General features: G+C 49.2%; 8 protein-coding genes across 8 annotated transcripts; 2 read left to right on the forward strand and 6 right to left on the reverse strand.

Annotated features, from left to right (window-relative positions):
• Positions 1–399: 399 nt before the first annotated feature.
• On the reverse strand, positions 400–1,485 carry GT037_011273 (uncharacterized protein; the record flags this gene model as incomplete). Its single annotated transcript, XM_038936320.1, has 1 exon — positions 400–1,485. A coding segment is annotated over one exon (1,086 nt), but the record flags the coding sequence as incomplete, so codon positions are not given.
• Positions 1,486–4,478: 2,993 nt separating this feature from the next.
• Positions 4,479–6,266, forward strand: GT037_011274 (amidase; the record flags this gene model as incomplete). Its single annotated transcript, XM_038936321.1, has 4 exons — positions 4,479–4,757; positions 4,809–5,663; positions 5,714–6,080; positions 6,133–6,266. 4 exons carry the CDS (start codon positions 4,479–4,481, stop codon positions 6,264–6,266), a joined length of 1,635 nt encoding a protein of 544 aa, XP_038780993.1.
• Positions 6,267–7,152: 886 nt separating this feature from the next.
• On the reverse strand, positions 7,153–8,121 carry GT037_011275 (uncharacterized protein; the record flags this gene model as incomplete). The annotated part of the gene is made up of 1 exon (XM_038936322.1): positions 7,153–8,121. The coding sequence occupies one exon, from the start codon at positions 8,119–8,121 to the stop codon at positions 7,153–7,155; it is 969 nt and encodes a 322-aa protein (XP_038780994.1).
• Positions 8,122–12,401: 4,280 nt separating this feature from the next.
• On the reverse strand, positions 12,402–13,034 carry GT037_011276 (uncharacterized protein; the record flags this gene model as incomplete). The annotated part of the gene is made up of 1 exon (XM_038936323.1): positions 12,402–13,034. The coding sequence occupies one exon, from the start codon at positions 13,032–13,034 to the stop codon at positions 12,402–12,404; it is 633 nt and encodes a 210-aa protein (XP_038780995.1).
• A 1,250-nt stretch (positions 13,035–14,284) lies between these two features.
• GT037_011277 (uncharacterized protein) lies at positions 14,285–19,019 on the reverse strand (the record flags this gene model as incomplete). Its single annotated transcript, XM_038936324.1, has 2 exons — positions 14,285–18,769; positions 18,816–19,019. The coding sequence occupies 2 exons, from the start codon at positions 19,017–19,019 to the stop codon at positions 14,285–14,287; spliced, it is 4,689 nt and encodes a 1,562-aa protein (XP_038780996.1).
• A 487-nt stretch (positions 19,020–19,506) lies between these two features.
• On the forward strand, positions 19,507–20,415 carry GT037_011278 (uncharacterized protein; the record flags this gene model as incomplete). Its single annotated transcript, XM_038936325.1, has 1 exon — positions 19,507–20,415. The coding sequence occupies one exon, from the start codon at positions 19,507–19,509 to the stop codon at positions 20,413–20,415; it is 909 nt and encodes a 302-aa protein (XP_038780997.1).
• Positions 20,416–21,202: 787 nt separating this feature from the next.
• GT037_011279 (uncharacterized protein) lies at positions 21,203–21,718 on the reverse strand (the record flags this gene model as incomplete). Its single annotated transcript, XM_038936326.1, has 3 exons — positions 21,203–21,228; positions 21,285–21,353; positions 21,415–21,718. 3 exons carry the CDS (start codon positions 21,716–21,718, stop codon positions 21,203–21,205), a joined length of 399 nt encoding a protein of 132 aa, XP_038780998.1.
• Positions 21,719–23,669: 1,951 nt separating this feature from the next.
• Positions 23,670–24,436, reverse strand: GT037_011280 (uncharacterized protein; the record flags this gene model as incomplete). Its single annotated transcript, XM_038936327.1, has 4 exons — positions 23,670–23,770; positions 23,824–23,951; positions 24,017–24,153; positions 24,218–24,436. The coding sequence occupies 4 exons, from the start codon at positions 24,434–24,436 to the stop codon at positions 23,670–23,672; spliced, it is 585 nt and encodes a 194-aa protein (XP_038780999.1).
• Positions 24,437–25,472: the final 1,036 nt, after the last annotated feature.

Raw genomic sequence — 25,472 nt, forward strand, 5'->3', positions numbered from 1 at the left:
TAGAGCACCTAGCACCACTGACTGTCAGCCGTGTGGTTGGCATCGTCGCCTTCTTCTTGTGGCATGGGTTTTTGTGGTTGCGCAGCTTACTGCTACTGTCACTTCTCCCCACCTGAAGCGCGTTCATTGTCTTCTACTGCGCACTCGTGCATGATTTCGTGGTGAGCACGCCTCCGCCGCTAACGCATATTTTCGCTCACAGTCCGACAGCCCCTTGCTGTACTCTACCATCTGCCGCTCTGCCCCATGCCTCTTCGAGACTACCGTCCTGTGTGCGCGGGGATCAGGTTCTTTCCTGCCGTCTGCCTACTTGTTCCAGATTCCAGGCTCTACTGTCATTATTGTACACCACGTAATTTAGGAGGTAGTACGCAGATGTTTAGCCTTACCGCGCAACTCTCAGGCACAGAGAGCAGTGTCTATTGAATGCAGAACAACGCATGGCTTAGAAATTGAATCGAACCAGCGAGCTGTCGTCGTGGTATCTCGTTCGTGCCAGATCCGCGAGAGAAAAGTTGTCGTCGCTCGCTGGATGACTGGTGCAAAACCATCGACATAATCTTTGACCGCCTGCAGTGTGCTAACGCGCGCTTCCGTACCTCTGACTTCAATGGCTGCTACTATGAACGGTAGCGTGACAAATCGTAGCGGTTGCTTCGTCATATGCTTCGTAAGCTCAAGCTCCCTCATTACTTCCTTTGACCAGACACCAGCCTTGTCATCTTCGCTCTCGAAGTCGTGTCTTAACCTATGAGCCACCAATAGTGTAGCTAGTCGGTAAACCTTGGCTTGCGCAAGAAGATGGACGAGCTCAGTGGAGTCGAAGTGGTCAAGTATCTGACGTGCGTGCGACGGGATCCATTCATCCACGGCGGTATGAATTTTGTCCAGCTGAGCATGAATGCGAGCTATGCAACTTGCATCGGTCTCGTTCGATAGGGAATGGCTGACGATGCAGAGATCCTGATAATGTGGCAGTAGAGGCAGGCAGAGGCCAAGCTTTCTATCCACGCGCTCTTGTAGCTGCTGCGGAGCTCTTAGTGTTGGCGACCTGCGATGTATCAAACATTCCATCACCTCCAGAAGTTCAAGGAAGCTTTTCCATGATTCCAGAGGCAAACTCGGTGGCGTAGAAGTTACGATTGTGCTCACTGCACTAATACAGTAGTGGCAGATATCTGCGACGCCATAGCCAATGCCCGAATAGACGAACAATGCTAATGTATTTCCGAGAGCAAGGCACAGAGTGGCATCCTGCTCGGTCGTGACAGAGAGTGTACGCAAGGTGCTCATGGCTGGAGACGCGAAAAGGATTCCCGTATTTCTAGCGACTTCTTCGTCAGTGCCATACTGGAGCGACTTGAGCCAAACAGCGCATGCAAGGTAAGCATGCTTTAGTATTGGCAGTGCGAAAGGTAGTAAAGCTGCTAGTGTCTGTTGTTTGATGATTGCAAAACTGCGGAGCACGACTACAATGGCCGTGCGCTAGTTGATCCACGTCGCCAGTTGAGCCACCCCCCACCAAAAAACAATAAAACTTCAACGCGTCATAACTCAACAACTATATAACTAATTTAAGAAGCAATTAAATATTTAGAATTACGTAAAGCTAGAGATAATTTCTTATACTATAAAGTCGCAAAAATGTTTAGAGTTAATCGCTCTACGCTAATAAGATAATACTATAGTAATTATAAGCTATATAGCTTACGCAACCTCTCTCTTTATCTATAATACAAAGCTAAGCTTATAAAGTACGTTAATACACTTACTAAGCAACGTTTACTATCTATAAAGAAGATAATATAACGCTTTACTTTTAGTTTAGCTAGAAAAGAGGTTTTAGAAACCTAAGTTACTTAGTTTCTCTACTATTATTTTAACTTTCTTATCTCTTAATATACTTATAAGATAAGTAAACTTTATTATAATACTAATTTAGAAGCTAAGTATAGCTTATATTTTAAGCTTTTATATAAAAAAAAAGAGAACTATAACTTATAACTTACTTATATATTTAATATAGATAAAAAGAAGTTTTAACTTAGAAAGACTAGTAAAATAAAGTAGATTTTCTCTAAGGTATATTAGGATAAAAAGAAAGTATACTAGCTACTTAAAGATAGCTTAAGTAAGTAAATTACTATTATAGCTTATATTTATTTAGATAAAAGCGTTTTAAGTCCTTTTCTTATTTTTAAAGTAGCTAATAAAGCTATATAAACTAGCTAAGTTAATACTATATAAGTAAGAAACTACTTAGTCTTTACTACGTTATTGCTTTTAGGCTAGAGTAATAATAATATTAGATTATACTAGCTTTAAGAGGTGTTTAAATAGAAGACTAAATAATACGCTTTAACTAGGTATTATTTATTACTTCTTAATAGCTATAGATCCTATATAACTATAAAGTTTATTAAGTATTACTATAATTATAAGATCTTATTAGCTATATACTTACTCTACGCTACCTATACGCTTTAACTACTTAATATAGTAATATTTAAACCTCTAGTAAGCGCTTACTTAGTTAAATTAACTTAATACTTTTAAGACTACTAAGAAATACTTAATATAAGTAAAAAAGACTTCTTTTTACTCTTCTAAAAGTTCTAGACTAAGGTATTTAAACTTTAGCTTATTAAGAAGTTCTTTAAAGCTACTAGAATATACCTACTTAACTTAGTAGTTATACTTAATAAGTTTACTAAGAAAGAATTAGATTTAAAAGCTAGTTTAACTTCTATACTCTCTAGAAAGAATTAGCTTAAGTTAAAGTTAATTATACGTTAAGAAATAAGAGATTAAAGTAGTAAAAGAGTTAAAAAGCTTTAATAAAGTTTATACTACTTTATAGCTTAAAATATACTTTTTTATAATAAACTTAAAGGCTTTAAGTAATCTCTAGCTATTAAAAAGAGGTAAGAAACTAAATTCTATACTTTATAGCTTAAGGATTATCCTAAGTATTATAGTAGAGCTATTTAGTAGTTACTAATAAGCGTTAAATAAGTAAAGAATAATAAAATATAATAATAATAATAATAATAAGAGCTTAAAAAGCTTTAAAAAGCTAAGTAAGCTAAAGTAAGTAAAATAGCTTATAATTATAAAGTAAAGCTTAAAGCTATAAAGCGTGTAGAGTAGAAGAAATAAGTAAAAAAGAAGAGAAAAGAGGTAGCTAAAAAGATAGCTAAAAAATAATACTAAGAGCTTATTAATAATACTAAAAAGCTTATAAAATTATCTAAAAAGAGTAAGTATAAAGCTTTAATAATCTATACGCTAGCTATAAAGCGTTAAAAGTATAGTAGTATTACTATAGCTATAGTAGGAGCCGCATAGGTTATATAAGCTACTCTACTGCGTAGTTAATAAGACTATCTAATAACGCTCTTTAAAAAAATATTTAAATAAGCTAAAAGTTTTATAGGCTTATATATAGTATAAATCTACTTTTGCGTAATTTTATTACGATTTATAGGGGCTATACAGCGCATTATTGTTGACTATATTGGATTGTTAGGGTGGCTCAACTGGCGACGTGGATCAACTGGCGCACGGCCATTGTAGCGACTGAACCCTCTCAGGCTGACCCAACAAGAACATTAACAGCTCTTTCTCCTCTGCGCAAAGATCATAGTCGGGAACATATCGCAACTTGGTGCTCACATCATTCGATGCTGGTTCCGATCTGTTGAGTAACGTCGAGCTCCTCTGCGAAACCGTCCGCTTACCGTGTTGCGGTCGACGGCCTGATGGGCGCACTGGCCTGTCAGTTGAGCAGTGCAAGCGCAACCGCTCGCATCTGACACAAGACGCTGTAATGCACTCGCGAACACATCTCTCCTTGAGATCATAGCATCGGTCGCACGCGATCCTGAGCTTCCGTGTATTCGCTGTGCTCTTTGCCATTCAAGCTCGCGTCCAACCTTGAAGGATTTGCCGCGTCAATAAATTAAGATATGCGAAGACTCATTGCATGTAATGACTCCGGGTGTAAGCAAATCTGCCGCGATCGATGCGCAAGGGATCAAGTGAGAGAATGAGTGAAGTTTAAAGAACCAAATGGTACGCTTGATACACGCTGGTCATGGTGGACCGGAAGTTTGGCCGGAAGTTTGGCCGGAGGTTTGACTGAAGGGTTGAAATTTCCTAGCGTGAACCGACTCATGCTAGCGCTTACCGATGCAGTATGGTAGCGTAACCTAAACCCGCTGGTCGTTCCTTCCAGGCATCGTGTCTTCTATCACGCTTGAACTATCATAAAAGTCGTTTATTCTTGTTCGCATAGCGACCGGAACCGGATGATTTCAATACATACTTGGCAGCTGAAACAAGCTGGTCTGCCCATGATGTCGCTAAGTAGCTCGACTCTACCTAGGCACCTTGGCAAGGTATAAGTACGATGATGAAGAAAGATAGACGTAAAGCAAGCACCTGCTCCCATATGCTCATCTCAACTTCCATCTGCCATGTCTATAAGAATGCGAGACTATCGTGTTATTGCTGCTCAAAAGCAAATCGAGAGAAGCAACAAGATTCCTCCACAGTGGCTGATCGACTCAGCGCTACACAAAGCCACGAGCGTTCTACATATACCCGTCACCTGCGGCGTTCTGAGTGATGTCGAATGCGACATCACCTCAAAGTTCGATGCCACGACGCTTCTCAAAAAGCTCAAGGAAGGAGCATGGTCTGCTGAGCAAGTCACTACGGCCTTTTGCAAGAGGGCTGCTATTGCTCAACAGTTAGTCAGTCACCTGAGTTTCCTTCCCGAGATGGTTACTAAACATCTAATGCAGGTCAATTGTCTGACAGAGATATTTTTCGGGGAGGCGATTGAACGCGCCAGACACCTCGACAAGGAACGCAAAGAGAATCCCAGTAACGTCCTTCCACCCCTCTGGGGCTTACCCATCTCGCTCAAAGACAGCTTCGACATCCTCGGCCATGACTCTTCAACTGGATTGGCCTGTTACGTCGGAGAGCCTGCAAAAGAGAACAGCTCTCTTGCTGCCATGCTACTCGACCTAGGCGCTGTTCTTTACTGCAAGACAAACGTTTCGCAGTTGACCATACCTGCCGACAGCGACAACAACGTCTTTGGCAGGACACTAAACCCTCGCAACTCTACCTTGACTGCTGGTGGCAGCACTGGCGGCGAAGGTGCCCTTATCGCCCTGCGCGGGAGTATACTCGGTGTCGGTACTGATATTGGTGGGAGCATACGTGTTCCAGCAGTTTGCAACGGTATCTACGGCTTCAGAACTAGTGTTGGACTGATACCTCACGATGGGGTTCGCAACCTTTCGGTACCAGGTGCTGACGGAGTGCGCTCTTCCGTAGGGCCTATGGCAACCTCAATCCGGGATTGCGCGCTGTTCTTGAGAACTATCATGGAGTCAGAGACATGGAGATACGACAGTACGATTATCTCACTGCCATGGCGGAATCTACCAGTCAAAAAGAAGCTCTGCATTGGCCTGGTTGAGGACGACGGCATCTATACGCCCTCACCACCTGTTCGACGTGGCCTCAAGAAGACTGCTGACCTTCTTCGCAACAACAGTGGAATTGAGCTTGTTCCTATCACGTTGCCAAACACCAAGGAACATTACAATGCTTTACTCCGGTACTTTTCGTATCCGGGAAGTGATGTATGTTGCCAATACCTCACGATCTTGGTTGCTGACTGATTTGCTTCCAGCACTATCGCGATCAGCTCGCCAGGACTGGAGAACTAGAAGTACCCTCACTGAAAGCAATTCAGATTTTGAACTTCGACGGAACGTCATTGGAGGGCCTCTGCAATCTGAACGTGCATCGAGCAGCGGCTGCGAAGCGATATCAGCGCTTGTTTCTTGATCATGGAATAGATGCAATTCTCATGCCTCCGGCACCACATACAGCTGTTCCTCTTGACCATTGGACAACCGCTTCCTACACCGGACTCTGGAATTATCTCGACTTTCCGGCCGTGGTTATTCCTGTCGATGATGTAGCAGCATCAGATGCGTTGGACAAAACAACCACCGCGAAGTATGGGCCAGACGATGCGAAGGTCTACAGTCTATGTACGTACAGTTTTCGTCGTATATCCCACCTGCTGACCATCGCTCGATCCAGACACAGGACCAGAGCTCTATAGAGATATGCCAGTGTCTATTCAGCTAGTCGGATACAGGCATGCAGATGAGGCGCTCTCGAATGCAGCTGTTCTTATCGACTCTATCATCAATACACCGACTGGTAAGCGATAGAAAGGTTTAGGGACTCTCGAAACGAATCTTGGGATCAAAATAGCCTAAAATTCTTGTCTCTATTGATTGCATCTCTCTATCATCACCTGGGCATGTTCGAGTGTATGTTGTTGCTTCTCTTTGGTCAGCGCACTAGTCGTGTTCTGTATAGGCAGTGACATCGTCTTGACAAACGTCAGCATTAGCATTCAGGCGGTGTTCAAGCCGCAAAACTGCGCAATGGCTGGCAGCCAATATAGATCTACGCGCAGCGTGAAGATGACTCTCAGCGTCGCGGGATATTCTCTCTTGTCTGCAGTGTGCATCTTGTTGTAGCGACTTTCTAGCCTCCGAGCTGTCAGGGAACGTTTTTAAACCGCCGTAACCCATCAACTAGCCGCATCAGGACTAGACGCAGCTCTCGCGCGAGACGCAGAGGGCTATGTCCTCATCGTTCGGGCAATGGCATAGGCTCACCCGAGTAAGGCTGCCGCTGTTCATAGTCTCGTGGACGGCCCCCAGCGCCTCCTCGCCACGATAGCGAGTGTGTCAGCAACTATGCTGGCGGTTAGTTTGTGGATTCAGAAGTCCAGCATGGTCCAGGCTCTGCCGGTGTCGTACGCAGTGCGACGACGCGCCGCATAGTCAAGGATGGCTGTTGATGGTTAGAGTGGTTGGCGATCGTCTGTCACTAACAGACTCTTGGACGGTCCAGGCTATAAATTCCCCGTCTGGAGGTGCTGATCGCGTTGCACAAGCTGTGAAGCACTCGATTAGTAAAGCGCAACTCGACAACCGTTCCTACAACCTTCGTGCAGTGACTGGTAAGATCGTGGAATGGATCTATTAGCTACGAGGGCGATAGCAACTTCTCTCCTAAATATTTGTTTGTCCGGTACACGCGCCTTCAACGATCCTCCCTGGCGGCGATGTATTCCAGATGCCCCACGAATGAGTCCTTTCCTCTATGACCTGACGAGCTAGTCTCTTCAATCTTGGAAAAGGCGCCAGGGCCATCAAATTTGGTGCTCAAGCGCGTCTTCCGGCTCTGAGTCCATGGACTCAGAGAGAGGGTTTTGATACCGGGATTTCCACCATTGTGTTTGTGCTCCACTATGCTGACAAGCCGATTCAGGACAGAAAACTCAATCTTGAGCTTGATGCTGTATACAGCCGTCTTATATGTTGTTTGAATCTCGTAGTGACCGGAAAATTGGACAGCAAGGAGGGTGATGTCGAGGATCAGGACTACAATGTTGACGAAGATGAGGTGTCTAAGTAGCTTCTGTAGAGGTCCGCGGCCGTTGCCATCAGTGTCGTTTCCCAGCAAACGTACCGTCTCGTAGATGTAGATGATGGATATTATCAACTCTTGGACGCAGATCACCACGATCTGGACCTTGTCGTATATCAAAAACCCCGGTAGGAAACGAGCCGATTGCTGAGAGTTTGTACCCATCGCTAGAACCAGAAGCGGAATCCCGAGAACGATAGCGTTGAAGATGATCATGTATAGTACCCAACGTGTCTGAGACCGATCTCGGATAACGAGATGCAGGCGCGAATAGAGAACGACAGATTGCCCTATCACCATACATCCCCAGCCTATGCCCACTATCGCGCTCGATAGCAGGTCTAGTGTGGTAACCTGGAAGAACTTCAGGATGAATCCAACAGCATGGGGTGCGATACCCCAAGTGGCCACGACAAAACTCCAGAAATATAGCCCGCTACGCTTTTTGAAGATGGCGAAGACGAGAAAGGTAAGTTCGATGACGTTGTACAGCGCGATGGATAAGAATGCTACCATGGTCATGAGGATTGGGAATGATGCATTTACCCCTCCGACCACGCCCACGTCCTGCTCTTTTGCCATGGCTGAACGCGAAGACTGCGTTGTGTTCGCGCATGTGCTTGTTAGAACAACGTCGAGGGGATCGGCGGCTAGGTATGCCCCATCAGCGGAAGGTAGAGAAAGAATCCGCACTGAGAACTAGGTGATTGAGGGCTGTCGCGTTTGGCAGACTAATATCTGCTGCTGAAGGCAATCAGGGGAAGAGGATGAAGGCGAAGTTCGCAGTCCAGGACCGACTACATCTTCCATGGGATCTTTTAGACGTCTTCGCTCACGGCACTTGATGGGCTTTAGATGGGTTTCTAGGATTTGTGGCGCATTCTGGAGGTGTCGCCCATAGCGATGATCTTGTTCACCATAGGGGGACGGAATGAATTCCCCGGCTTAGGTTCAAGCTCTGATTGGCCTGGCAATTGTGTCCAGGTGCAAGCGGGCTTTCATTGGCCTTGTGCAGATGTCACGCCTGAATGCCAGGATTGGTGGCGCCATAGCTGCATGTCTTCGCGCGAGGCTTCCAAGGTTCACCTGTCTGTCCAAGCCTACTAGTACAAGGGATGACTCGCATGAACCGCTCCTCTTCATAGCAGACTGCATTTTGGCAACGTTATCACACTGTTAGCTGACATTGTTCACCGATCAAGACTCACGACTTTGCGAATAAACTTCGACTAGTGATGGGCTGACGCGCAATCAGTGTGATCAATCGATTGACACTTACTCGGCTTCAGCCGCATGGGTCCTTATCCGGATCCATGGGTGTAGACGGGCGGGTTTTACGCCAGATCAAGCCTTCCGGCCCTATGTCACCGAGAGATCGGAAATGACATTTTCTTATTTCCTCAGTTCCTAGCGCACGTTCAAGTCCCCAGCGCTACAGTCGATATGATTCGGATACAAATGCCGAGTTGTTCCTGCATAGAAACGTGGTTTCGAGCCATCGAAGCAGCAGCTGAATCAGCTGCCCTGCCTGCCTGCCTTGGAGCAAACGAAAAAGCAAGTGCATAGGGCCCACGCGTATCGACAAGGTTTTCTGGGGTACCGCGCCCCGGAGCATTGGCGGCAAGGAGCGAATAACTGGCGTTGATATTCCCCTGCGCTAGTGCTAGCAAGATCTATCGCCCAACCCAGTCTAGCGTAGGCCCCATCAGTGCCCGCAACTTCTCTGCCGTCTCCGTCACAACTGCCGCTCACTTTTTGAAGCTGCACAACTTAGTCACAACGTTATCGATAGATATTCGTGAGGCTGCTTCACGGAACTCATTCTGTGATCTCGATCCCAGTGTTTTCTTGAATCAGCAACAAGCCGGTCCAGCATATGGTGTACCGCAATCAAAGCTGCAGCACCGGCTCGCTGGCCGCGATCCACACGCGACTGCCCACGACAACGACTGCAATTGACTCTGGAACGAGATGAAATTACTGTTGACTGAACTGTTGATGAAGGGCTATGCGCTCGACCATGTAGTCACAGCTGGTCACAAGAGATGATGTTGTTGCATCGAGAGCATACAAAAGGGGATCGCAGCTTAGTTCAAGTGAGTGCACTCGTGTTTGCCTAAGTCGAGGTTGTAAGAGCTTGGTTATAATGATGCTGCGCGACGCCGCTCGGTTGCAGATGGTTCCAGTATGCCGCGATGCTGATGCCTCAGCCACAGCTGTCAGTCATCCACGATCTTGCGGCCGACTTCGCTGCCATAGCCGACGTTGACGGAGAGCCGTTGCCGGTAGCACAATTCAATGGGCTAAACCACATCTATCCTACCGAAATGCTGGGCGTTTGGGTGCCAGCGGGCCGATTTGGTGAACCTGTATTGGACGGGTTCCGCTCGGCGAGCATGGCGACATAACGGCGACCGCTGTGCCAGGATTATGACTAAATGTGATGCGCTGCATATGAAGGAGCTGGTGAAGACAACTCTGCGGCTCTGTAGATTTGCCACTTTGTAAAATTGGCTGCCCACACATGCAATCATGATGGAATCTTGGATGTCTGGTCATCGGCTAACTACGATACGTCATGGGCCGGACACATGGTGATCTTCTCAAGCTTTGGCTACCGGTACAGGTTCGGAAGCCACGCATCGCTGGAAACAAAAATCTCGCACACGTGATCATCAGTGGTATCGCAACATATTGAGCTTGCTACTAGTGTGCTACTACGAAATGCTTGATGCGAATGCTGTTCTGCCGCTTCGCGACGGACCGGCATCCTTCTCTACTCTTGGATTAGTCACTCAGTCTTCAAATCGCCACTGTCCTCACTCAGACCTGTCTAGGGTCAGATCACGGACAGAGAGAGACGACGAAAAACCCAAGCTTGCAAAACCAGTCATTGCGTGTACAACTGCTCTGTCGTAGACCAGGTAGGCATGGACAATGAGCTCGGGGTTGTGTCTGGCATGTCGAGCGCCCTTGGTTGCGGTATAAATGCTACAGTAGCTTCAGGGTCTCGCAGATGTTCCAAATATATTAGCAGACTACCAATAGTGCCGAAGGAACTTGAGAAGTAGCTGCTAAATGTCGCAGAGCATATCGATAACCTGACAAGCCCCCAAGACAACGAGAGGTCAAGAGTATTCCAGTAACTAGTCTTATATCATCAATGCGAACTTCGCCTGCTTATAGTGTAGGAGGAAGCAAGCGGAGCAAGAGATCAGTGTCGGTATCCTACGCCATTAGTAGACGATAGACGATCGTGGTGGATAAATTAGCACCTAATAAAATGAGTAGACTAGATCTTGCAGCTGTAGAAGGCCAGGCTATACGAGAATTACAACGGTACCCAATGTTAGCTAGGCTAACCACAGTGACTCACACAACACCCGCTACTCTGCTTAGTGCGCATGTTACCACCACAGAGACTGCTGACTGTAACACTGCCTTCGCCGTGACGGCTTGATACAAAAGTGACAGCTATTGGCGTGTGGAGAATAATGATAGTACATGTATGAACACACTCGTTGATGTAGCGAATGCAGTTATCGACGTGAAGATTCGATGCAGCATGACTTGAGTGATTACCCTGCCCCTACAGAAAGCAAGCCACAAGGATAGCTTTTCAAGCCGAATCAGTAAACGTACGTAAAGACTTCGAAGAGTAAAGACTGCCTGGCCAACTCACCGGAAACACGGGTAAAATGATTTCTGCCGCGAATAGAAGAACTTCAATCTTGTCGAAGCGCCGCAGCTCGCAAAGCAGAGAATGTTGAAGTGATTGTAGTCTGAGAGAGACCACAATCAAGGAGAAAAGGATTACAAGGAGTGGCAAATTAATCTATCTGATCCAACGCCAGCTGACGAGACTACTAAACATACCGCTGATAGTCGATCCCAAGATGCTGCCCGACACATCAGAGGTAGCCAAAAGTCTAGGGTATAGCTAGTGCCCCTACAGCGTTGTCATATTAGTAACGATAATCTCACTAAGCACGTTCAAGCCTCTGCTAGTTAGGTTTCGTTGAAGCAACTTTCAACAACAGCTCTTATGTTTTTCAAAAGAAAGAAGATGACAGAACTAGTAAAAGAAGAAGTAAAAAAAGTAACGCACATGCAGCGTACAGACGGGGCTTTCTACTAGAGATATCCGAAAGTGCCGCGTAGACTGTTTGGGTGACAGCGACGACGAGGAGATGAGCGATAGAAGCCTAGAATGACTTTAGGCTAGTACATTTGAAATCTAACGTCACAGTTTATTATGTTCAGCAATAGCTTAGGAAGACAAGTAGATAGATGCCGACTCGTTTCGCTACTAACAACTTAGTCGCATTGAGAGCACTGTGCACACAAGAGAAAGTTAGCTATAACAGCGGCGGATGTGAGGCAAAAGACGATAAGCTTCCTTCGAAGTTTCTTAGTAATTGAAGGTGTACTAGTCTGCTGAAGTGCTAAACAATCTGAGGTGCGCTCGCACTGCGCGACTGTGCTACAGCGGCGAAGACTAGCGATGGGAACAAATCTACTAAGACTCAACGATGCACGTATGCTGAAAGGGCCTGGCGCGCAATGGAGCGAATCCACTCGAGTGTGCTAAGCCTGCAGTGCTCTCTTACATCTGTGCAATCTTTGTCCAAAGTTTCCACGCTGGCATTACCTTATACTGATGATACCCTGCACATAATCCTAGACTGTCAAGAATCCACTGACAATGGTTCCGCCAGATCGAATACACTGATCCATCTCTCTGATGTCTTTTCATAAAATGTAATAAGGTGGAAACAAACAAGACAAGACATTAACGACAGAGATCCGAACTCGTTGCATTATCATTACATCTACAAAACATTCATAACCCAACCACTTCTCTAAGCGTTGTAAACAGAGTACTCACAAGCCTCAGGCTTCGTCTCCTTAACCGCCCTAGCATTCAGCCCAACACATCCCTCGCTACCAGCCGGCTTGTCTGCACCCGCAAGCCAGACCTTCCATCCCGTCAACTCGTCCCCATCAGCCGGGGGGCAAGCCTGAAACGCCGTAACGGCACCATTACCGTTATCAAAGACCAAGTCGCTCGTCTCTGTGATCTTGAACGGACCCAACTCCTGGTTTTTGCCAATCTGTAAGGGGAGACCGGTGCCATATTGAATGTTGCCCTGGCCCATACCGGAGCGGTCGACGAAGATCTGCTGGGCGGTAAAGTTATCCGGGGTGTCGCCGGTGTAGAGGAACAAGAGGCCCTGGCCGTTGAGGACGAAGGAGGCGTGGTCGCGGGGGAGTCGGGTGGTGCAGTTTGCGCTTTGGAAGTCATCGCCGATGAGGAGACCGTTGGCCTTGGCTTGGAAGGGCTCGCATTCAATCTCGTTGGCTACCTTGGGGAGAGCCACGAGCTTGAAGACGTCGCCGGGGACGACGGCTTCGGAAATGGGAGGCAGGTTGCAGTCCTTTGCGGATGCGAGCGCCATGGTGACGGCGGCGATGGTGGCGGTGGTGTACTTCATGTTGAGGTATGTTTGATGAGCTTGTTGACTGAATTGGAAAGTGAAGGTTGGATGTCGTTGTCGATTGTGATGGTAGGTTGTGAGGTACTGCGTCTCACTCTTTATACATCTTTTGATCTCGTATGCGGATCCCTTGCAACCCCCATCAACCCATGAAGGTGGTCCCTCTCGGCGCCGATCTATACTGCAATCCGCAACATCGTGAGCTCATATGACCGAGAACACGAGGCTTCGTCACCCCAGCAAAGGCCAACGGCGCCACACCCGGCGGAGAAAAATACCCACAACCCCGTATACACGGAAGCTGCAGGAAAGGAAACCGTGCATCAGAGGGGGCAAATGTTTGCAGGGTGACGATTAGTGGTTGTGGAATTAGGTTGCGATCGGCGACACACGGATCGGAACATGCGCATCACTCGCGCGTAAAAATAGAGTGTGGAGTTACCGTCGCTGCCGGTATTACGGTGTAGCAACAACAACACTACGTCGGTCGGTGTGTTGCTCACCGTTCATTCTACGAGGCTGTAGCTGTAGACTGTGACCTAGAACAGGGCTGTCCCGATAAGGAAAGATAAGCGTACTGTTCATGTCGCCCGAGCACAGAGCCAAAGTCGACGTAGGTATGCAATTAGTGCCATCGCAGCAAAGTCGTGGAAAATGTTGATGTTGCGGTCAGCACTACCTGGATACCTGGCCTAGCGCACACAGGCAAGTCGATGATCGCAAAGAGGCTGGTGCGGAGGTACGAAGACGGCATTATCTAACAGCGTCTTCCCCTGATTGCGCAGCGACGGCGACAACGTACGTGTAGACAGCCTTGTGGCAAGCATCGCAGTGAAGCTCACGCACATTGCGATGGTACTGAGCGTCGTATCGCATTCAAGCTATGCTTGTGCTGGGTACATACGATGGTAGTGAGGATGACACATGGATAGAAGCCTGCCAAGGCTAGTCACATGATATCTGAAGTGCTAACGTCGTGGTGACTAATCTTTGCGCGAGCGGTAGCAACATCTAATGGACCGCTCAGGAGAGTGTAGGGTTGTCTTCGGATCATCTAGAGGAAGCCTAATTCATATCGCAACGGCCATTACGATGTGCTTCAAATAACAGTTTGATTGTCAAATAGCATTGGTCTTGTTCCGCCGGAGCTCGTCTCGCTCACCGCCCGCTGTCCAAATCTCAGGTAGGCGCAATACAAGGAAACATGCATTACCATCAACACATCTACGTTCTACTCTAGCATCGTGTCAACAAAGCGGACACTTCAAGCCTACCCTCCCCATCATCTTCCCCACCTCTGCATTACCCCCCTCCGCACTCTGCTCCTGCCCAACAGCACTACTCTCGCGCTCCAAACACCCACGATGCCACAGATGCCTACAAGCAAAGAGGACCAAGCTCTCTTCCTTCTCCTCTCCCTCATTATCCTCTAGAACATCCGCTTGACTAGGCCTTTTCCCCTTCGCCTTGCCACTCGCCTCCCCATCGCGCCCAGCACTACCGCCACATTCCAGCCTTGCCTTCATCCTAGACTCTTCGCGCTTCTCCCAAGCCTCCCACACGCTACCTCCCGCTCCCGGCCCCCAACACCTTTTTCTGCAGCCCTCACACACCTGTCCCCTAGGTCTCCAGCCCCGCTTCCTCAGCTCGGTTATCTCAGCAACGTGTTCAAAAGACTCTTTGTCTAAGAATCTGTTTGCGAGGCTTAGGATTGTTTCTTCGAAGGTGTACGCGGCGAAGATTTCTGATAGGACGGAACGTAGGTCGGAGAGCGAGGGCGAGTAGGTGTGTGAGGCGCGGGTTAGGAAACAGCGGAGGATGCGAAGGAAGGAGGGGTTCGATTGTGGCTGGTTCAAAGATGGGCGAGCAGCTGGCGTCTGGGTGCTTGTGCGAGTTTGAGTGCTTGTTCGGGTGGGTGGTATGGTTGTTGATGTAAGGAGGGCAGAGAAGGTTTGTTGGATGGTGGAGCGGAGGGATGCCACGATGCGGGCGGTGTCGACGGTGTCGGCTTGATCCATGTTCGTTGATGCGATGGAGGCGTCATGGCTTGCGACGGCACTTGATGTATCTCTGATGAGGCGTACGGATGTATCGACCAACTCGAGCCATAGTAGCTCGTCTGGTGCTAAATCTGCTTCCCGAACTTCGCCGTATGCAGACTTCCGCCTGTCAATGGCTGACTCCAGCCTCCGCTCAGCTGACCGCGTTTGTCCCTGGCATAGCCAAATACCAACTTTGATATACTTCTGGATGTCTTCCAAGAGGTCATGGACTGCTTCTTCAGTATTGGCAATATCAGGTGTTTCTGCTGCGGCGCCGATGAGGCCTGTCAATGCAGTCTCGAGTGTGCCTAGGTGCCTCACTAGTCGATCCATGGCACCTTGGACGAGGCCGTCACGAGCCATCAGTATTACGGCGCCGTCTACGACACCGCTCTTCTCCAGCGCCGGTAGTACGGGATCCAATTTCAGATCACTAGAGTTCAACGAGCTGACAAAGTCTGCAACATGGGCACTATTGTAGGTACACATGAGCTGAACATAGCGTTCGATAAACCCGGAAGGAAGGTTGTCGTCGACAAGTGTCTTCGTATTTACTCCGTCTTGATCTGGTTCAATCAGAGCCTCCAGATAGCGGTATTGGGCATCAGGTTCAGCCTCGATGGCGTCTAGAACCGGATTCAGCAGGTCTGGCGCATATTGTTTCAGTGTAGTCGCAGTTTGTGATGCGTCCACGGCGGCTAGAGCGATAGCCCGATCGACAATGACTGCCTTTACCTCGTTGACTTGCTTCTTGACGAGACCTTTGCTAGGCCGCAGAATGTCAGCGATACATCCAAAGACCGCTTCCTCGTCCTCGTCATCAACAAGGTATGTTTCGAGCAGTTTAGCGTATTGGTGTGCACCGCGATAGACAGACTTCAGTACGCGATGGAAGCCTGCATTCTGGAACAGTGGTACAAGGCTTTGAGTGTTGGGCGGATGATAGATGGAAAGCAGATACTCCACTGAGAGCTGGCAGTCCTCTTTGATGGTGTCAGTAGGATATTTGCAGAGGCCGACAAGGATTTGATGAAGCGAGGTTCCTGGAAGCATAATGTGTTGCGGATACTTGGGCAAATTTCGCGCGACGAACATGTAGAAGTAGATGATGTCTTCCGGGTCAAAGTTGTCCGTGTTCATGATGCCAAAGAGGTAGTTGATGATGGACTGGCGCGTTGGCGTGAGAGCGGAACCACGCTGCGTCCCATTTGGCTGGGCTCCGTTGGGCGAGTCTTGTTCGCCATTCAAGAAGCTGTCTTCGAAGGCCTCGTTCAGCATACTCATGAAACTCGAAGCATCAAAGTCTAGTATGAGCTGCAGATACGGGAATGGTGGCTCCGCACTGCCATCGGTCCGTGTGAGGATGATCTCGTCCGAGCCTGGTGGCCATTGCAGGTTCTTGCCAGAGAACACGAATCGATACATCTCCTTCTTCGCACTGTAGGCTTGGTTGTCATCCATGAATGTGCCTCCAGGATACACACGACCCGTGAAAGTATACGCGAGATATGGGAAGATCTTCTTCGCGGCAGTAAGGTAAATATTTTCATCCTCATCCACATCAAAGTCCACCAATTTGATGAGCTCTAGAATGTTTGTGAGCGGCGTAATGTAGTCTCCAATGGCTCTTGTCCACACATAGATCAGCGCATCGTACAACACGTATTGCTGACAAAGTGTGGTGACTTGATTCAGATCCATAGTACCTGTGTCGAGCCGGCAAATCATCTCTTCAAGTTGCGTAGAGCGGTTGTGCGACGCATAAAAGGTTATGAGGTCTTTCAGGACGTTTGGGGGTACCGATGAGATCTCATCATCTTGAATATACGGCTCAAGTGTCTCGAAGAAGGCCTTCTCGGCTGACGCCTCTTCATACGCATCGTAGACTTCTTCAAAAAGGAAGTCATACTCCTCCATACAGATGAGGCCAGCGAAGACTACTTCGGCAAGTTCCTTCGATCGTCGCTCATATGAATCGCTGTCAATGTCATCTTCGCGAGAAAAAGAGTACTTGAGCGACGCTGTTATCATTTCGATCAGCTTCGGCTGGACTAAGGCATGTCGAGCTTTGTCATCTTCAGGCAGCCCGACTGTAAGCTTATCCGCGTCGCCAACGTAGTACGAAGTCGCGAGGCCAATAGCAGCTATGTAGTCGCCATCTTCCATCAACGCCAGCAGACGATCAGCCCAATTTGAAAGCGTACCGATCGAGCAGTCGTTGAAGCCAAGCAGGAAAAGCCGACCCTTGTAAGCTCGAAAGCTCATGTAGAAGGCATCTGATACGACTCCATGCAGTGACGGGTCTTCTTCGTCAAGATGTTCAATAGCGGGCTTGAGCTGTCTCGAAAACAGATCCGAGTGGTATATGTGCTTCTGCAGCAAGTCGAAAGAGTCTGTCACGCGCAATGTGTTGTCTTCCAAGATCATGAGTCGCTGGCTGATGGTCAGTACGCTGAGAACTGATCTGCTAAGCCACTGAACTGCAACAATAGCCTCTTCAGCCTTCCAACGACTTCGGGGTCGAAAGTGGAGCTCTGTAGGCTTTTCTCTTTCCGATGGAGGTGGTAGAATGTGATCGACCTCTAATATAGTGAGGACATTCGACCAGCAATATACGAGCTTGGTCTTGGAGACTGCATTCCCAGGACCGGTGGCGGTTTTCAGCTTGACAGCAGGGAACCAGGCTAGGCATCCACTCAATGCGCTGTGTGCTTCCACGTCCTTTGGCCGAGGTGCCTTGTGTTGTGTCTGCGCGACTGGAGTAGTCGACACTATCACGAGCAAGTAGGGCGTCAGAAGCGCGGTCAAACCCATGCTATCCGTGGGCTGTTCCACATTTCCCAGTGGGAGCGGAGCGAAAGCCAGCACAGAACTGGGTTTCCGCGGCTTTTCCAACGACTTTGCAGAAGTTGGGTATCTGCCCAGGATCCTCGTAGTCTTAACTGTGCGTGCGATAGCGCCTAGGCCACGCGTTGCAAGATGGGAGAATGCCATGCCTGCATCATCGGCCGAGACGAGCGCTGTATGCCTGGTGCCGAGGAAGCCCAGATGGAGAATGGCGACACCAGACACATGGCCATCCGACTTGTGATCCTCTAGGTTGGCCCTCTCGAGGGGCGGAATGTGAAGGAATGGCTTGGCTGGTTTCGCCAACTCCCAAGTGAAGATGTGACCCGTTGCATGTCCTCCAGCGATAGTCGAATGATCAGCGGCAATGGCTAGCGATGTGATGGAGCCGCATTCGACGGCCTTGGTGCCCGGTCCGATGATGGATTTGAGGACCTGCTGGTAGTCGAAGACGAGGATGAAACCTTTCGACGTGCCTATTGCCAGCGACACGGTGACATTCAGACACGTTGGCCGACCGAAGTTGCGCTTGCCAATCTCGGAGAAGACCTGGCCAGTTATCTTCTTCAGCTTGGTCCATCGCACAACCTCCCATGGCGCCTGCGGAGTTTCGGACCCATCATCTGACAGTTGGTGGAAGGCGGCATTACTCGACACGGAAGATTGTCGCGAATGCGGCGAAAGGAATGCGGGCGACTGGCCACGGGCCGGGGACGACAATGGCGAGGGCGACAGGCGCGAGGAGAAGCGACGCTCAAAGGGCTGTAATGAAGTCGGACGGTGGGCGCGGAGCGAGTTGTGCGATACTGGGACGCTGCTGGTTGGTGAGGATATGCCGGAACCCTGTCTTGGTCAGAGGACTTCCATGTCGTTCCAGAAGACAACCTACTTGCACCGAAGGCGTATCGTCTGGTATATCCGTCGACGCAGGGCTTTCCTCGACTGTCAGTCTGGGTCGTACAGACAACTCCGAAGCCGACTCTTGCGCGTCTTCGTGTGTATTCCTGCTCCGTGTCCGGACAAAGGTCAAGCCCTCGGAGCCGTTGTCTAGCGACTGAGCGTCGTCGTTGTCCTCCATGTCAGAAGCGCCCATGGCGCCTTCACCCACGTCTATCTCATCTCCATGGTCGTTGTGAGCGCTGGAGTGGCTCTCTCCCGAATCTGAGCTCATCTGCCTCGTTCTGCGCAAAGCATTGCTTCAGGCGCACACCAACTCTTTGCGCGGTATAGCTTCGTGATTCGCGGGCGTTGACCGTGGGCGACGCGGGGGTCTTGGTCGCGGTTCGTGGCACTGTGGTGATGTGGCCTACGGGCAAGGCGAATGAGAAGGCGGTCTAGCGGCTAGAGCGGCAACCGAGCGTGTATGCCACGGATACAGACGTCAGTCGAGGTTGTGAAGGTCGCCCACGAGGGTTGGCAAGGATGGCGCGTCGGTGGAGCTCGAGGCGCAGTTCGCAGTTCGCAGATCGCCGCAGCTGCCGCACCGTTGGGTGAAGGTCCAAGCTCCTGCCCAACGTCACTTCCACGCGACAACCAAACGCGCCGCGTACAGCCCAGCAACCTCAAATCCTCAGCCCACAATGCCTTCAATAGGACCCGCAATGCCCCCGCACCCGGCGAAGCGCAGTCGCGATAACGACGACCAGCGACCATCAAGTCCAGAATCCACAGACAAGCGCAGACGAGTCATCGGCCCAGCACCTCCGCCTTCCGCATCCTCACCACCGCCATCGCCATCACCATCACGGTCCAGCAGCGTAGACAGCGACGTCGGTCCTGCGCCTCCGCCAGCTCCAAAGCGAGTAGTAGGGCCCGCACCACCACCAGCGCCTCTCGACGAACTACCGCCCAATCCTGCAGATAGCGACTCAGATTCGGACAGCAGCGATGACGACTTTGGTCCCGCCCCACCTCCAGCTGGCAGCATGTCTTCAGGCTTCGACGACAACATGGCGACGTCCGCATTCGATAGCGAGCCACAATTCACAGACGCGCCGAAGAAGGCACAACGCGACGAGTGGATGACACTACCACCCACACAAGACGACCTCGCCGCGCGCATGGACCCAACCAAGATGCGCGCGCGCAAATTCAACTCAGGAAAGGGCGCAGGCAATACAGGCGGCATGAGCAGCGCATGGACCGAGACACCGGAGCAGAAGCTCAAGCGACTGCAAGACGAGGCCTTGGGTATCGCGGCACCTACAAACGCGGCGCCTGCGACATCCGAGTCGAAGCGCACCAAGGAAGAGGAGCGGAGGGCGCGCAAGATGCGCGAGAAGATTGAGGCGACACGAGGCAAGAGTCTAGTCGAGCAGCATCAGGATAGGGGTACGGGTAAAGAGAAGGAAGACGATCCGAGCAAGCGCGCGTTTGATTACGAGAAAGACATGGCTGTGAGCGGGAATTTGAACCATAAGCAGAAGAGGGAGATGCTCAGCAAGTCGAAGGGTTTTGGCGACCGCTTCTCAAGCGGAAGCTTCTTGTAGTTGCAATATATTCTACTTAACGCACGGAACTTCGAACGGGCGCGCAAAATCAGCACATTGGTTTTCTGAAGCGCCAGTCTATTCTGACACTCAAGACTTCAGGACTCCGTGTTCCGCAGACTCCTCGTCAAGTAGCTTCGCAATAGCATCATGATACTTGAAGTGGTGTGCATTCGGCTCATGGAGCCGCGCACTTCAAAAGCGACAAGCATGACACTCCCTCGTACCGTACGAATATGTAAACACGTCTAGGTGCAGCTTGTTACTCCGAAATTTGCAGCGTGTGGTTGGAAGGTGTAGCTTGTTTTCCACTAAACCAATAGTTTGCGTCTGTTTGGAAAGCCAACCAAGCTACACAGACCAGGTCAGCGAAAAGCAATGAGCTTTTGGTAACTTGGACATGTACTTGCGATGCATGTACGAGGTTCGTGGCGTCATATTCATTTTTGTTGATGCATCAGGCGTCTAGTCGATCCGAAGTGCGTATACTGAATCCGCCAAGATCCAATCCCGAGATCTAATCCACAGCAACAAGGTCACGACATCTAAGGGGAGAAACGATTCAATCAACTTTTGCTCCACATTACCAAAGACAGAACAGCAGCAGTGCTTGCGTTGGACTCATTCGAAGTGATGTCATCACTATCCCGAATCCTCCGCAAACAGAGTAAAGCTCATGTCTCACAGCGACCACCAAGAACCACCATGACATAGCAAATCCCATGAATTACCTACATAACGACTGGCAGTGCCACCAAGTCATCCATTGCTAGATAGCTCCGCCTCGCTACTGGAAGTGCAACTTGATTTCACCTACCAAAAGTTAACAGCCGGTCCCAACATGAACCCATCGCAGTCTGGATACTTACTACGACCCATACCTTCAAGCAGCAGAGCAACAAGATCATACTCACGGTCACTCGTACCGAAGGGACAACCTTGCCATTAGTTAGTATTGATGTCGAAATCTGTATAAGCAGGGACCATGTAGCAACACACCGTTCGTCTTGAGTTGAGGATCTTCTTCCGGCCCATCGCGCTGGCACGGCTGTACCGACTGTTGGTCTTTCGCCCAAAACACCTGCATGGGCATAAGAGCGCGCGGCTCAATTACCCACCGGCCCATGTAATACTCTCCACTAGACAAGTATCCATCGGTCAGTTTGAGGACAGCGGCATCCGTGCGGGGTCCGAGTCTGGAGGGAATCCTGTCATTGTCGTCTTCGACGGACTTGGGTGGGTTGACGACGAATTGGCCATTGACTTCCATGATGAAAGCGCGGGTAAGAGTTTCCCCTTCCATGCTGGCTGGGTTTTGTGTTAGTTGGGGGTTGGGGAGATGTGGGTATGGACAGATTGTGATCGTAGGAAGACGAGTTGCGGTGTTGGTATTTCTAAGTCTGCTTCTTCAAGTCTTCTTTTATAACTGGCTCTCGCTCGCACGGCATGCTAAAGAGGACAACGTCTTGCGTGCCACAGACTACTCACTCCGCTTCATAAAGGCGGTGTGTGTTAAAAGCAAAGAGCAGATCAAAGGAATTGATTATGTGCTCACTGTCCTGCAATGCTAATGCGAGTGATACTGCAACAATCCACCCAAAACTCCGCGATTATGGTGTATGCTTCTAAGATCTGTAGCGCGTAGCTGGGCGTTTTGTTGTACGTTATGTGGGATTTCAAAATGCTGGACGCTGCAATGTGTAAGAACAAGCGTACGTAGTGGAGTCCGACGAGGGGAAACTGTTGGCTAATGCGCTCGGGGCGGACCGAACATCGGAAAGCCACAAAAAGCATTTCTGTACAAGTGCTTGGGTCGGGCTGCCACAGACGACTATTGTGTGCTGCACGCTTAGGATGATACAACTGGAAGCTCGTAATGATGTTAGGTTCACGCTGGTATGGATGCCGATGGTGTGAGATCTCTATAGGTGACATGGCCGCTCGTACGCTGTGAGAACCAAGTTCTGCTGGTGTTGGGACGATTGAGGTGTGCTGCTGACCCCGCCCTCTCGCTTCCCAAAGTATAGTCGACCCTTCCTTTTTCTAGCCCATTTCCCTGAGTAGGGTACAAGGGCCTTGGCACCGACAATTTCGAAGCAGGCGCGACGACACTACCGCAGCACCTCCGGATTCTAGGGTAAGAGGCAACACCCCTGCAATGCCGCTAATAATAATTGTCCGCCTCCTGTCGGCGTCTCCTGCACCATCAGCTGTCAATGGCGAAAGTAGCAGTCTTTGTGTGCGGGCCTTTTCCCCCACAAAGTTAATGGCTGAGATTCATCTGTCGGCTGTCACGTTGATTGCCGCAGTCAAAATAGGTGCAAATGCGCCTTCTTGTCCAAGTAATGACGTCGTTGATGCTTTTGGTAGATCAATCCAGCGGATTCTACAAAGAGGGGGGTATGGATAGATGTATTGATAGTTGTGACACTGAAAACTTTGCCCGTTTGAACGCCTGCCTTGCGACATAAGTCGACTCTTACCAACGATTCGATGACATCTGCAATGATGGCTTAGCGTATTACACTACACCCCATTGGATGCGTACAACGGAAGTGACGAAACGGCACTAATCCGACCTGGCCAACGGACTTGTCTGAAGTTGACGGAGCAGCGAGTAGCGACTCTAACGATCACTTAGAATGAACACAGCGAGAGTTAGTCTTTCTACTTTCTAGGCCACTCTTCTTGCTTATAAGGTTTATGATAATTGCGTTTGTCTTTGCTGGTATTGATTTTTTAAACCTCCATGCGGGAGGATTTCACCAATAACGGCAAACGTAATGAGTAACGTCTTCTCCGTGAGTATACTTAAAGTCCTCGTAGGAACATGACCAAGCAGTGCTCTTGATAGAGCTTTGAAGTTGTAACGGAGCAGAGTCCAGCTTAGAAAGGGAAACAAGAAGGCGATAATCAATAGAGAGCTTCGTAACAATCAAGGGTGCCGTAATATTGACCATCGCTGATTTGACCTGATTACGCAGCGTAATCACCCCTTGTAAAATTGAATAGACTAAAGCTCGATCCAAGGTCATCTCAAAGACATATATGATGATATTTGCGTACTGCGCTTGAGAGGAGAACAGCATCTAAATGAAGGTATGCTGGTTGGCGTCCTGTAACTCTACATTTGCACATATAAGTAGGGACAGTCGTGCCCTAAAGATGATTCATAGTAACAAAAAAAGAGTCGCGTTGTCCTAAGTTCTTGTACATCTCCTGGCACTACGATCACACTCCGCTGGTTCTCCCTCTTAGATCGGAACGACGTAGATATAGTAGCGCACATCGTTCGTAAGGCCGTTTGGTTGCGTCAACAACTGATTCTCAATGTACTTGACCCCATCGATGTAGTCTGCTCAAGGGTCAGTCTCACGTCTTACAGCCATAGTAGCTGCCGCCACTTACTGCGAATGTCCTGAGTGTTGGGGTTATTGAGACCAGTCTCGCCATTACGGTGGCCAGCGATCCACTTGTTCTGACCATAGTATGACTGGCATTCATTCAAGCACTGGACGTCGGCGTTAAGGTTGGAGCTGTTAGCAGTCACGCAGTCAGAACACGTTCGTGGATATCGTGCCGAGGGTAGGTAAGGACTCACTTCAGAACAGCGCCGTTGTTCCAACTCGACTGTGACTGCCCTTTGAAGCGGCTGCAGCATACACGGAGCATGCCCCAGTTCTGCTTGAAGATGCCGAAGTTGGCCGCGTCGTTCTGCTTGTTGTCCCCATAGGCGTACTATGAATGGTATTGTTCGTTAGCGAAGGCCGCGGCTGTGCTTTGGCTACAGGTGGTTTCTTACATTCGTATCCATGCGCTCAGTCTCGAGCATGGCAATCGCTAGGTTTAGAGAACTGGCTCCTGCGGCAGTGACTTGTCTCTTACGCGACCCAAGGCCTGAGATGGTGTACGAGCCGGTCTGTTGACGTGCCTCGAGATCTTTCGAAGACGCAGCCTGGGGAATTGTGGCCGCCGAGGCAGCTGTAACCAAGAACGCTGAAGCAATAGCTGAGATCTTCATTTCGACGGTGTTATATTCAGAGCCGGGTTGACAAGTAGTACACCGAGGGTATGATCGTGGTTGGAAATCATTCAGTAGACTGTGCTGCTGAGCCTGAACTTTATACAATCAGCAAGTCTGCAGCATTCATTTGTTCTCCTAACGCACGGGTGAGAACATATTCCGTAAAATCATCCTTGGATATTTCTGCCAATCAGTGTGTGGATACCAATATATGACCACCTCTCTCTTCGAAACAGGATGGCTTGTGTGCCCAGAGCGACCTTATAGCTGATCTGGAGAGATACAATCTATTGAAGAAAGCGGAGCCTTCGTATAGGATGGATGATTCTCTCTGGTTGGTCTAATGAGATACGGATAACGCCACTTTCACCTTGAAGCATGCGGACACATGGTCTCCGGTCTTTTTTAGTGTGTCACTAAGAATTGCAGCCTTGAGTGTCAATAAGGAAGAACCTAGTACCATGTCGCAGGAGTTCTTCTGGGTGGACGTTACACCATCTGAAACTTTGAGGCAAAAGCACGGACGGAGCTACTGCATCCGCGCCGTATTTAGTAAGCGTTCGGTCTCTTAGCACGTCACTCTCTACGTCAATAACAGCCATAGCGCTGCATTGCTAATTTGCAGATCAGCAGTAGCTTTCAATGCTTCGCTGTCGTCCAGACGCGTTAGTTCCTGTTACCAATTTCCTCTGCCAACGATACGGCTAACCACAGAAGTCAATATCACTGCAACCGTGAATAAGCTTCTTGGTATAGTGATCATGACTGGCACTGTATTACCAAACGGTCTAAAACCGATTGATTTAGCTGGAGTAAAGTAGAACTGAGTCGATCATCTCTAGAACAGTCTTTGCAATCTCAGCATAAACTTTTCGGCGTTTATACACAATAAGCACTTTCCTGTTAGGGTCAGGAGGGTTATAGATCAGCTTGCCCAGGTGTACCACAGGATACAACGAATCACCACTACCATGGAGAGGTCGATAGTTCTTGTAGCATGGAACTTAGTCAACCCATCTCACAATTCGTGGAA

This window comes from Alternaria burnsii (genome assembly GCF_013036055.1).
Source record: "Alternaria burnsii strain CBS107.38 chromosome Unknown 208, whole genome shotgun sequence".
Classification (NCBI taxonomy): domain Eukaryota; kingdom Fungi; phylum Ascomycota; class Dothideomycetes; order Pleosporales; family Pleosporaceae; genus Alternaria; species Alternaria burnsii.